This window comes from Oncorhynchus keta, unplaced genomic scaffold (assembly GCF_023373465.1).
Source record: "Oncorhynchus keta strain PuntledgeMale-10-30-2019 unplaced genomic scaffold, Oket_V2 Un_contig_25824_pilon_pilon, whole genome shotgun sequence".
Lineage (NCBI taxonomy): Eukaryota > Metazoa > Chordata > Actinopteri > Salmoniformes > Salmonidae > Oncorhynchus > Oncorhynchus keta.
The window spans coordinates 17,376-31,228 of record NW_026284643.1 but is presented as its reverse complement, the minus strand read 5'-3'; the positions used below and the strand labels follow the sequence as shown (position 1 = coordinate 31,228).

Genomic DNA, 13,853 nt, shown 5'->3' with positions numbered 1-13,853 from the left:
AATGTATGGGTACATTCATTGTAGTGTAATGTATGGGTACATTCAGTGTAGAGTAATGTATGGGTACATTCAGTGTAGTGTAATGTTCGGGTACATTCAGTGTAGAGTAATGTATGGGTACATTCAGTGTAGAGTAATGTATGGGTACATTCAGTGTAGTGTAATGTTCGGGTACATTCAGTGTAGAGTAATGTATGGGTACATTCAGTGTAGAGTAATGTATGGGTACATTCAGTGTAGTGTAATGTTCGGGTACATTCAGTGTAGAGTAATGTATGGGTACATTCAGTGTAGAGTAATGTATGGGTACATTCAGTGTAGTGTAATGTTCGGGTACATTCAGTGTAGAGTAATGTATGGGTACATTCATTGTAGTGTAATGTATGGGTACATTCAGTGTAGAGTAATGTATGGGTACATTCAGTGTAGAGTAATGTAGGGGTACATTCAGTGTAGAGTAATGTATGGGTACATTCAGAGGAGTGTAATGTTCGGGTACATTCAGTGTAGAGTAATGTATGGGTACATTCAGTGTAGAGTAATGTATGGGTACATTCAGTGTAGTGTAATGTATGGGTACATTCAGTGTAGTGTAATGTATGGGTACATTCAGTGTAGTGTAAAGTATGGGTACATTCAGTGTAGAGTAATGTATGGGTACATTCAGTGTAGTGTAATGTATGGGTACATTCAGTGTAGTGTAATGTATGGGTACATTCAGTGTAGAGTAATGTATGGGTACATTCATTGTAGTGTAATGTATGGGTACATTCAGTGTAGTGTAATGTATGGGTACATTCAGTGTAGTGTAATGTATGGGTACATTCAGTGTAGAGTAATGTATGGGTACATTCAGTGTAGAGTAATGTATGGGTACATTCAGAGGAGTGTAATGTTCGGGTACATTCAGTGTAGAGTAATGTATGGGTACATTCAGTGTAGAGTAATGTATGGGTACATTCAGTGTAGTGAAATGTATGGGTACATTCAGTGTAGTGTAATGTATGGGTACATTCAGTGTAGTGTAATGTATGGGTACATTCAGTGTAGAGTAATGTATGGGTACATTCAGTGTAGAGTAATGTATGGGTACATTCAGTGTAGAGTAATGTATGGGTACATTCAGTGTAGAGTAATGTATGGGTACATTCAGTGTAGAGTAATGTATGGGTACATTCAGTGTAGAGTAATGTATGGGTACATTCAGTGTAGAGTAATGTATGGGTACATTCAGTGTAGAGTAATGTATGGGTACATTCAGTGTAGAGTAATGTATGGGTACATTCAGTGTAGAGTAATGTATGGGTACATTCAGTGTAGTTTAATGTATGGGTACATTCAGTGTAGAGTAATGTATGGGTACATTCAGTGTAGAGTAATGTATGGGTACATTCAGTGTAGAGTAATGTATGGGTACATTCAGTGTAGAGTAATGTATGGGTACATTCAGTGTAGAGTAATGTATGGGTACATTCAGTGTAGAGTAATGTATGGGTACATTCAGTGTAGTTTAATGTATGGGTACATTCAGTGTAGTGTAATGTATGGGTACATTCAGTGTAGTGTAATGTATGGGTACATTCAGTGTAGTGTAATGTATGGGTACATTCAGTGTAGTGTAATGTATGGGTACATTCAGTGTAGTGTAATGTATGGGTACATTCAGTGTAGTGTAATGTACGGGTACATTCAGTGTAGAGTAATGTATGGGTACATTCAGTGTAGAGTAATGTATGGGTACATTCAGTGTAGTGTAATGTTCGGGTACATTCAGAGGAGTGTAATGTTCGGGTACATTCAGTGTAGTGTAATGTACGGGTACATTCAGTGTAGAGTAATGTATGGGTACATTCAGTGTAGAGTAATGTTCGGGTACATTCAGTGTAGAGTAATGTATGGGTACATTCAGTGTAGTGTAATGTATGGGTACATTCAGTGTAGTGTAATGTATGGGTACATTCAGTGTAGTGTAATGTTCGGGTACATTCAGTGTAGAGTAATGTATGGGTACATTCAGTGTAGAGTAATGTATGGGTACATTCAGTGTAGTGTAATGTTCGGGTACATTCAGTGTAGAGTAATGTATGGGTACATTCAGTGTAGAGTAATGTATGGGTACATTCAGTGTAGTGTAATGTTCGGGTACATTCAGTGTAGAGTAATGTATGGGTACATTCATTGTAGTGTAATGTATGGGTACATTCAGTGTAGAGTAATGTATGGGTACATTCAGTGTAGAGTAATGTATGGGTACATTCAGTGTAGTGTAATGTATGGGTACATTCAGTGTAGAGTAATGTATGGGTACATTCATTGTAGTGTAATGTATGGGTACATTCAGTGTAGTGTAATGTATGGGTACATTCAGTGTAGTGTAATGTATGGGTACATTCAGTGTAGAGTAATGTATGGGTACATTCAGTGTAGAGTAATGTATGGGTACATTCAGAGGAGTGTAATGTTCGGGTACATTCAGTGTAGAGTAATGTATGGGTACATTCAGTGTAGAGTAATGTATGGGTACATTCAGTGTAGTGTAATGTATGGGTACATTCAGTGTAGTGTAATGTATGGGTACATTCAGTGTAGTGTAATGTATGGGTACATTCAGTGTAGAGTAATGTATGGGTACATTCAGTGTAGAGTAATGTATGGGTATATTCAGTGTAGAGTAATGTATGGGTACATTCAGTGTAGAGTAATGTATGGGTACATTCAGTGTAGAGTAATGTATGGGTACATTCAGTGTAGAGTAATGTATGGGTACATTCAGTGTAGTTTAATGTATGGGTACATTCAGTGTAGTGTAATGTATGGGTACATTCAGTGTAGAGTAATGTATGGGTACATTCAGTGTAGAGTAATGTATGGGTACATTCAGTGTAGAGTAATGTATGGGTACATTCAGTGTAGAGTAATGTATGGGTACATTCAGTGTAGTTTAATGTATGGGTACATTCAGTGTAGAGTAATGTATGGGTACATTCAGTGTAGAGTAATGTATGGGTACATTCAGTGTAGAGTAATGTATGGGTACATTCAGTGTAGAGTAATGTATGGGTACATTCAGTGTAGAGTAATGTATGGGTACATTCAGTGTAGAGTAATGTATGGGTACATTCAGTGTAGTTTAATGTATGGGTACATTCAGTGTAGTGTAATGTATGGGTACATTCAGTGTAGTGTAATGTATGGGTACATTCAGTGTAGTGTAATGTATGGGTACATTCAGTGTAGTGTAATGTATGGGTACATTCAGTGTAGTGTAATGTATGGGTACATTCAGTGTAGTGTAATGTACGGGTACATTCAGTGTAGAGTAATGTATGGGTACATTCAGTGTAGTTTAATGTATGGGTACATTCAGTGTAGTGTAATGTTCGGGTACATTCAGTGTAGAGTAATGTATGGGTACATTCAGTGTAGTGTAATGTACGGGTACATTCAGTGTAGAGTAATGTATGGGTACATTCAGTGTAGAGTAATGTATGGGTACATTCAGTGTAGTGTAATGTACGGGTACATTCAGTGTAGAGTAATGTATGGGTACATTCAGTGTAGAGTAATGTATGGGTACATTCAGTGTAGTGTAATGTTCGGGTACATTCAGAGGAGTGTAATGTTCGGGTACATTCAGTGTAGTGTAATGTACGGGTACATTCAGTGTAGAGTAATGTATGGGTACATTCAGTGTAGTGTAATGTACGGGTACATTCAGTGTAGAGTAATGTTCGGGTACATTCAGTGTAGTGTAATGTTCGGGTACATTCAGAGGAGTGTAATGTTCGGGTACGTTCAGTGTAGTGTAATGTATGGGTACATTCAGTGTAGAGTAATGTTCGGGTACATTCAGTGTAGTGTAATGTTCGGGTACATTCAGTGTAGTGTAATGTTCGGGTACATTCAGTGTAGTGTAATGTTCGGGTACATTCAGAGGAGTGTAATGTTCGGGTACGTTCAGTGTAGAGTAATGTATGGGTACATTCAGTGTAGAGTAATGTTCGGGTCCATTCAGTGTAGTGTAATGTTCGGGTACATTCAGTGTAGTGTAATGTTCGGGTACATTCAGTGTAGAGTAATGTTCGGGTCCATTCAGTGTAGTGTAATGTATGGGTACATTCAGTGTAGAGTAATGTATGGGTACATTCAATGTAGTGTAATTTATGGGTACATTCATTGTAGTGTAATTTATGGGTACGTTCAGTGTAGAGTAATGTATGGGTACATTCAGTGTAGAGTAATGTATGGGTACATTCAGTGTAGTGTAATGTATGGGTACATTCAGTGTAGAGTAATGTTCGGGTACATTCAGTGTAGTGTAATGTTCGGGTACATTCAGTGTAGTGTAATGTATGGGTACATTCAGTGTAGAGTAATGTTCGGGTACATTCAGTGTAGTGTAATGTTCGGGTACATTCAGTGTAGTGTAATGTTCGGGTACATTCAGTGTAATGTGTAGTGTAATGTATTCAGTGTAGTGTAATGTTACGTCATTCAGTGTAGAGTAATGTATGGGTACATTCAGTGTAGTGTAATGTTCGGGTACATTCAGTGTAGAAGTAATGTATGGGTACATTCAGTGTAGTGTAATGTATGGGTACATTCAGTGTAGTGTAATGTTGGGTACATTCAGTGTAGTGTAATGTTCGGGTACATTCAGTGTAGTGTAATGTTGGGTACATTCAGAGGTGTAATGTTCATTCAGTGTAGTGTAATGTTGGGTACATTCAGTGTAGAGTAATGTATGGGTACATTCAGTGTAGTGTAATGTATGGGTACATTCAGTGTAGAGTAATGTATGGGTACATTCAGTGTAGTGTAATGTTCGGGTACATTCAGTGTAGAGTAATGTAAATATGGGTACATTCAGTGTAGAGTAATGTATGGGTACATTCAGTGTAGTGTAATGTTGGGTACATTCAGTGTAGTGTAATGTATTCAGTGTAGTGTAATGTAATGGTACATTCAGTGTAGAGTAATGTATGGGTACATTCAGTGTAGAGTAATGTATGGGTACATTCAGTGTAGTGTAATGTGTTCAGTGTAGTGTAATGTACATTCAGTGTAGAGTAATGTATGGGTACATTCAGTGTAGAGTAATGTATGGGTACATTCAGTGTAGAGTAATGTATGGGTACATTCAGTGTAGAGTAATGTATGGGTACATTCAGTGTAGTGTAATGTATGGTACATTCAGTGTAGAGTAATGTTCCGTGGTACATTCAGTGTAGAGTAATGTATGGGTACATTCAGTGTAGTGTAATGTTGGGTACATTCAGTGTAGTGTAATGTTGGGTACATTCAGTGTAGAGTAATGTATGTACATTCAGTGTAGAGTAATGTATCCAGTGTAGAGTAATGTACACATTCAGTGTAGTGTAATGTTGGGTACATTCAGTGTAGAGTAATGTTCATTCAGTGTAGTGTAATGTATGGGTACATTCAGTGTAGTGTAATGTATGGGTACATTCAGTGTAGTGTAATGTATGGGTACATTCAGTGTAGTGTAATGTATGGGTACATTCAGTGTAGAGTAATGTATGGGTACATTCAGTGTAGTGTAATGTATGGGTAATTCAGTGTAGAGTAATGTATGGTACATTCAGTGTAGTGTAATGTATGGGTACATTCAGTGTAGTGTAATGTTGGGTACATTCAGTGTAGTGTAATGTATGGGTACATTCAGTGTAGAGTAATGTATGGGTACATTCAGTGTAGTGTAATGTATGGGTACATTCAGTGTAGAGTAATGTATGGGTACATTCAGTGTAGAGTAATGTATTCAGTGTAGAGTAATGTACATTCAGTGTAGTGTAATGTTCGGGTACATTCAGTGTAGAGTAATGTATGGGTACATTCAGTGTAGAGTAATGTATGGGCACATTCAGTGTAGTGTAATGTTGGGTACATTCAGTGTAGTGTAATGTTGGTACATTCAGTGTAGTGTAATGTGGGTACATTCAGTGTAGAGTAATGTTGGGCATTCAGTGTAGTGTAATGTTGGGTACATTCAGTGTAGTGTAATGTTCCAGTGGGTATTCAGTGTAGTGTAATGTATTCAGTGTAGAGTAACGTATGGTACATTCAGTGTAGTGTAATGTTCGGGTACATTCAGTGTAGAGTAATGTATGGGCACATTCAGTGTAGTGTAAATGTTGGGCACATCCAGTGCAGAGTAACGTATGGGCACATTCAGTGTAGTGTAATGTATGGGCACATACATTCAGTGTAGAGTAATGTATGGGTACATTCAGTGTAGTGTAATGTATGGGTACATTCAGTGTAGTGTAATGTATGGGTACATTCAGTGTAGAGTAATGTTGGGCACATTCCAGTGTAGAGTAATGTATGGGTATTCAGTGTAGAGTAATGTATGGGTACATTCAGTGTAGAGTAATGTATGGGTACATTCAGTGTAGTGTAATGTGGGTACATTCAGTGTAGTGTAATGTATGGGTACATTCAGTGTAGAATGTGTAGAGTAATGTATGGTACATTCAGTGTAGTGTAATGTTGGCACATCCAGTGTAGAGTAAATGTATTCAGTGTAGAGTAATGTATGGGTACATTCAGTGTAGAGTAATGTATGGGTACATTCCAGTGTAGTGTAATGTATGGGTACATTCAGTGTAGTGTAATGTATCCAGGTACATTCATTGTGTAGTGTAATGTATGGCACATTCAGTGTAGTGTAATGTATATGGGTACATTCAGTGTAGTGTAATGTATGGGCACATTCAGTGTAGTGTAATTTGGGCACATCCAGTGTAATGTTCATCCAGTGCAGTGTAATGTATGGGCACATTGTAGAGTAATGTATGGGTACATTCAGTGTAGTGTAATGTATGGGTACATTCAGTGTAGAGTAAATGTAATGTTGGAGTACATTCCAGTGTAGTGTAATGTATGGGTACATTCAGTGTAGAGTAATGTATGGGCACATTCAGTGTAGTAAATGTCCGGGTAATTCCAGTGCAGAGTAACGTATGGGTACATTCAGTGTAGTGTAATGTATGGGTACATTCAGTGTAGTGTAATGTATGGGTACATTCAGTGTAGTGTAATGTTCGGGTACATTCAGTGTAGTGTAATGTATGGGTACATTCAGTGTAGTGTAATGTATGGGTAATATTCAGTGTAGAGTAATGTATGGGCAATTCAGTGCTGTAATGTATGGGTACATCAGTGTATGAGACCGGGCAGATTCAGTGGGGAGTTGTTGGGTACATTCAGTGTAGTGTAATGTACCACATTCAGTGTAGAGTTCACATCCAGTGAGTGTAACATTCAGTGTAGGGTAATGTATGGGCATTCAGTGTAGAGTAACGTGCTGGGCACATCCAGTGTAGTGTAATGTATGGGTACATTCAGTGTAGAGTAATGTTGGGTACATTCAGTGTAGTGTAATGTTGGGACATTCAGAGGAGTGTAATGTTCAGGTCAGTGTAGAGTAATGTATGGGTACATTCAGTGTAGAGTAATGTTCGGGTGTAGTGTAATGTTCTGGACATTCAGTGTAGAGTAATGTCCGGGTACATTCAGTGTAGTGTAATGTTCGGGTACATTCAGTGTAGTGTAATGTATGGGTACATTCAGTGTGAGTAATGTATGGGATTCAATGTAGTGGCTGGGTACATTCAGTGGTGTAATTTATGGTTGTGTAGAATGTATGGGCTTCAGTGTTGAGAATGTATGGGCACATTCAGTGTAGTGTAATGTATGGGTACATTCAGTGTAGAGTAATGTTGGGTACATTCAGTGTAGTGTAATGTTCGGGTACATTCAGTGTAGTGTAATGTATGGGTACATTCAGTGTAGAGTAATGTTCGGTAATTCAGTGTATGTAATGGTACATTCAGTGTAGTGTAATGTTCGGGTACATTCAGAGGAGTGTAATGTTGGGCGTTCAGTGTAGTGTAATGTTGGGTACATTCAGTGTAGAGTAATGTATGGGCATTCAGTGTAGTGTAATGTTCTGGTACATTCAGTGTAGAGTAATGTATGGGCACATTCAGTGTAGTGTAATGTATGGTACATTCAGTGTAGAGTAATGTTCACCCAGTGTACAATGTCCCATTCAGTGTAGTGTAATGTTCCGGTACATTCAGAGGAGTGTAATGTTGACTGTTCAGTGTAGTGTAATGTGCTACATTCAGTGTAGAGTAATGTATGGGTACATTCAGTGTAGTGTAATGTTCGGGTACATTCAGTGTAGAGTAATGTATGGGTACATGTCAGTGTAGAGTAATGTTGGTACATTCAGTGTAGAGTAATGTATGGGTACATTCCAGTGTAGACAAATGGGTACATTCAGTGTAGTGTAATGTTCGGGTACATGTGTAGAGTAATGTATGGGTACATTCAGTGTAGTGTAATGTTCGGGTACATTCAGTGTAGAGTAATGTATGGGTACATTCAGTGTTAATGTATGGGTACATTCAGTGTAGTGTAATGTGTACATTTGTAGAGTAATGTCTCCACATTCAGTGTAGAGTAATGTGGGCATTCAGTGTAGAGTAATGTATGGGTACATTCAGTGTAGAGTAATGTATGGGTACATTCAGTGTAGTGTAATGTATGGGTACATTCAGTGTAGTGTAATGTTCTGGTACATTCAGTGCCAGTAATGTTCGGCACATTCAGTGTAGTGTAATGTTCGGGTACATTCAGTGTAGTGTAATGTTGGTACATTCAGTGTAGTGTAATGTTGGTACATTCAGAGGAGTGTAATGTTTTCGTTCAGTGTAGAGTAATGTATGGGTACATTCCCAGTGTAGAGTAATGTTCGGGTCCATTCAGTGTAGTGTAATGTTGGGTACATTCAGTGTAGTGTAATGTTCGGTGTAGAGTAATGTTCGGGTCCATTCAGTGTAGTGTAATGTATGGGTACATTCAATGTAGAGTAATGTGGGTACATTCAATGTAGTGTAATTTATGGGCCGTTCAGTGTAGAGTAATGTATGGGTACATTCAGTGTAGAGTAATGTATGGGTACATTCAGTGTAGTGTAATGTATGGGCCTTCAGTGTAGAGTAATGTTCGGGTACATTCAGTGTAGTGTAATGTTCGGGTACATTCAGTGTAGTGTAATGTATGGGTACATTCAGTGTAGAGTAATGTTCGGGTACATTCAGTGTAGTGTAATGTTCGGGTACATTCAGTGTAGTGTAATGTTCGGGTACATTCAGAGGAGTGTAATGTTCGGGTACGTTCAGTGTAGTGTAATGTTCGGGTACATTCAGTGTAGAGTAATGTATGGGTACATTCAGTGTAGTGTAATGTTCGGGTACATTCAGTGTAGAGTAATGTATGGGTACATTCAGTGTAGTGTAATGTATGGGTACATTCAGTGTAGAGTAATGTTCGGGTACATTCAGTGTAGTGTAATGTTCGGGTACATTCAGTGTAGTGTAATGTTCGGGTACATTCAGAGGAGTGTAATGTTCGGGTACGTTCAGTGTAGTGTAATGTTCGGGTACATTCAGTGTAGAGTAATGTATGGGTACATTCAGTGTAGTGTAATGTTCGGGTACATTCAGTGTAGAGTAATGTATGGGTACGTTCAGTGTAGTGTAATGTTCGGGTACATTCAGTGTAGAGTAATGTATGGGTACATTCAGTGTAGAGTAATGTATGGGTACATTCAGTGTAGAGTAATGTATGGGTACATTCAGTGTAGTGTAATGTTCGGGTACATTCAGTGTAGAGTAATGTATGGGTACATTCAGTGTAGTGTAATGTTCGGGTACATTCAGTGTAGAGTAATGTATGGGTACATTCAGTGTAGAGTAATGTATGGGTACATTCAGTGTAGTGTAATGTTCGGGTACATTCAGTGTAGAGTAATGTTCGGGTACATTCAGTGTAGAGTAATGTATGGGTACATTCAGTGTAGAGTAATGTATGGGTACATTCAGTGTAGAGTAATGTATGGGTACATTCAGTGTAGTGTAATGTATGGGTACATTCAGTGTAGTGTAATGTTCGGGTACATTCAGTGTAGAGTAATGTTCGGGTGTGTGTGTAATGTATGGGTACATTTAGTGGTGTAATTTATGGTACGTTCATTGTAGTGTAATGTATGGGTACATTCAGTGTAGTGTAATGTATGGGTACGTTCAGTGTAGTGTAATTTATGGGTACGTTCATTGTAGTGTAATGTATGGGTACGTTCAGTGTAGTGTAATTTATGGGTACGTTCATTGTAGTGTAATGTATGGGTACGTTCAGTGTAGTGTAATTTATGGGTACGTTCAGTGTAGTGTAATTTATGGGTACGTTCAGTGTAGTGTAATTTATGGGTACGTTCATTGTAGTGTAATGTATGGGTACGTTCAGAGTAGTGTAATTTATGGGTACGTTCATTGTAGTGTAATGTATGGGTACGTTCAGAGTAGTGTAATTTATGGGTACGTTCATTGTAGTTTAATGTATGGGTACGTTCAGAGTAGTGTAATGTATGGGTACGTTCAGTGTAGTGTACCTACCTGCGGTACGTGTCCCTGGCTGCAGTGCTGTGAGGTCAGTATGAGACCGGGCAGATGAGAGGGGAGTTCCAGTCTGCGGTAGCACCACACCAGGTTCCAGAACACGATAGGGTGCTGGTCCACGATGCTGGGACAACTAATCACCTGGTCCCCCTCATTACCCAGCAGAGACTCTAGCTCTTTCCACAGAACCAAGGGACTCAGGTAGGGAACCGTCACCGGGGCTGGGGGAGATGGGGATGGGGTTGGGGTTGGAGAACTACTCACTGGGGAACTACGAGTTGTAGTTGAGGCAGGGGATGGGGGAGAGGCTGGAGGTGGGGGAGAGGTTGGAGATGGGGCTGAGGTTGGAGATGGGGGAGAGGCTGGAGGTGGGGGAGAGGCTGGAGGTGGGGAAGATGTTGGAGGTGGGGGAGAGGTTGGAGATGGGGCTGAGGTTGGAGGTGGGCCTGAGGTTGGAGATGGGGCTGAGGTTGGATCTGAAGTTGTGCATGGGACAGGGTCCTGTGGACACCCAGCTACACCCTCAGTGTCCTCTTCCTCCGCTGCTAGAGCTGTGGTTGACTGGGGTGTCAGTGCTCCAGCTGCAGTCTCAGGGTTGACTGAAGCAGCCGTGTCCTCTCCTAAAGGTTGGTGACCCTCGTCACTGGTCCTAAAGAGACAAACATGTACGGGATCTGAGATGTGTGTACCAGTGGTGGAAAGTACTTAAGTTAAAATACTTTTTTGTCACGCCCTGATCTTTAACCCGTCTTTGTGATTGTCTCCACCCCCCACCAGGTGTCGCCCATCTTCTCCATTATCCCCTGGGTATTTATACCTGTGTTCTCTGTTTGTCTGTTGCCAGTTTGTTTCGTTTCATCAAGCCTACCAGCGTTTTTCCCGTGCCCCTGTCTTTCTCTAGTCCTGGTTTTCTAGTTTTCCCAGTTTTTGACCATTCTGCCTGCCCTGACCCGGAGCCTACCTTCCCTGACCCTGAGCCTACCTGCCCTGAGCCTGAGCCTACCTGCCCTGACCCTGAGCCTCCCTGCCTTGACCCTGAGCCTACCTGCCCTGACCCTGAGCCTACCTGCCCTGACCCTGAACCTACCTGCCCTGACCCTGAGCCTCCCTGCCCTGACCCTGAGCCTACCTGCCCTGACCCTGAACCTACCTGCCCTGACCCTGAGCCTACCTGCCCTGACCTGTGTGTGTGGGTGTGTCGTAGTGTGTGTGTGGGTGTGTCGTAGTGTGTGTGTGTGTGTGTGTCGTAGTGTGTGTGTGTGTGTGTCGTAGTGTGTGTATGTCGTAGTGTGTGTGGGTGTGTCGTAGTGTGTGTGTGGGTGTGTCGTAGTGTGTGTATGTCATAGTGTGTGTGGGTGTGTCGTAGTGTGTGTGTGGGTGTGTCGTAGTGTGTGTGTATGTCGTAGTGTGTATGGGTGTGTCGTAGGGTGTGTATGTCATAGTGTGTGTGGGTGTGTCGTAGTGTGTGTGTGGGTGTGTCGTAGTGTGTGTGTATGTCGTAGTGTGTGTGGGTGTGTCGTAGTGTGTGTGGGTGTGTCGTAGTGTGTGTGTGGGTGTGTCGTAGTGTGTGTCGGTGTGTCGTAGTGTGTGTGTGTCGTAGTGTGTGTGGGTGTGTCGTAGTGTGTGTGTGGGTGTGTCGTAGTGTGTGTGTGTGTGTCGTAGTGTGTGTATGTCGTAGTGTGTGTGGGTGTGTCGTAGTGTGTGTGTGGGTGTGTCGTAGTGTGTGTGTGTCGTAGTGTGTGTGTAGGTGTGTCGTAGTGTGTGTGTGGGTGTGTCGTAGTGTGTGTGTGTGTGTCGGAGTGTGTGTGTCGTAGTGTGTGTGTGTCGTAGTGTGTGTGTGTGTCATAGTGTGTGTCGGTGTGTCGTAGTGTGTGTGTGTCGTAGTGTGTGTGGGTGTGTCGTAGTGTGTGTGTGGGTGTGTCGTAGTGTGTGTGTGTGTGTCGTAGTGTGTGTATGTCGTAGTGTGTGTGGGTGTGTCGTAGTGTGTGTGTGGGTGTGTCGTAGTGTGTGTCGTAGTGTGTGTGTAGGTGTGTCTTAGTGTGTGTGTGGGTGTGTCGTAGTGTGTGTGTGTGTGTCGTAGTGTGTGTGTCGTAGTGTGTGTGTGTGTCGTAGTGTGTGTCGGTGTGTCGTAGTGTGTGTGTGTCGTAGTGTGTGTGGGTGTGTCGTAGTGTGTGTGTGGGTGTGTCGTAGTGTGTGTGTGTGTGTCGTAGTGTGTGTATGTCGTAGTGTGTGTGGGTGTGTCGTAGTGTGTGTGTGGGTGTGTCGTAGTGTGCGTATGTCGTAGTGTGTGTGTAGGTGTGTCGTAGTGTGTGTGTGTGTCGTAGTGTGTGTGTGTGTGTCGTAGTGTGTGTGTCGTAGTGTGTGTGTGTGTCGTTGTGTGTGTGTCGTAGTGTGTGTGTGTGTCGTGGGTGTGTGTGTGTGTCATAGTGTGTGTCGGTGTGTCGTAGTGTGTGTGTGTCGTAGTGTGTGTGGGTGTGTCGTAGTGTGTGTGTGGGTGTGTCGTAGTGTGTGTGTGTGTGTCGTAGTGTGTGTATGTCGTAGTGTGTGTGGGTGTGTCGAGTGTGTGTGTGGGTGTGTCGTAGTGTGTGTCGTAGTGTGTGTGTAGGTGTGTCTTAGTGTGTGTGTGGGTGTGTCGTAGTGTGTGTGTGTGTCGTAGTGTGTGTGTCGTAGTGTGTGTGTGTGTCGTAGTGTGTGTCGGTGTGTCGTAGTGTGTGTGTGTCGTAGTGTGTGTGGGTGTGTCGAGTGTGTGTGTGGGTGTGTCGTAGTGTGTGTGTGTGTGTCGTAGTGTGTGTATGTCGTAGTGTGTGTGGGTGTGTCGTGTGTGTGTGTGGGGTGTGTCGTAGTGTGTGTATGTCGTAGTGTGTGTGTAGGTGTGTCGTAGTGTGTGTGTGTGTCGTAGTGTGTGTGTGTGTGTCGTAGTGTGTGTGTCGTAGTGTGTGTGTGTGTCGTAGTGTGTGTGTCGTAGTGTGTGTGTGTGTCGTAGTGTGTGTGTCGTAGTGTGTGATCACCTGTGTCTCAGGTCCCTGATGTGTACAGTAAGGAAGGGCAGGAAGGAAGAGCCACAGAAGGGACAGGTGGTGTTGAGGTTGGAGTCATCAGCCGTCCATCCTGCCATGATCTCTTCATCATACACCAGACAGTCACATGTCTTACAGCGACAGCAGCTAGACATCAACACCTAGAGACGTAAGAGACCCGGATACGGTTGACTAACTGACCAGTTGATTGACTGCAACACTGACCTCAGTAGTGTAGTGGTGACTGAGGTGGAAGAGGCTATAACAGGTTATAACACTGACCTCAGTAGTGTAGTGGTGACTGAGGTGGAAGAGGCTATAACAGGTTATAACACTGACCTCAGTA

The 13,853-nt window shown here is 42.0% G+C and overlaps 1 protein-coding gene across 1 annotated transcript in view; it reads right to left on the bottom strand.

The window, feature by feature from the left end:
• Window positions 1-13,853, bottom strand: part of LOC118380183 (C-myc promoter-binding protein-like) — a gene marked incomplete at its 5' end in the record, with an annotated part of 39,392 nt that overhangs the window by 12,823 nt on the left and 12,716 nt on the right. The window contains 2 exons of the mRNA XM_052506345.1: window positions 10,488-11,139; window positions 13,499-13,668. Of these exons, the coding sequence (XP_052362305.1) occupies window positions 10,488-11,139; window positions 13,499-13,668 (822 nt within the window). The remainder of the gene's footprint in view (window positions 1-10,487; window positions 11,140-13,498; window positions 13,669-13,853) is intronic.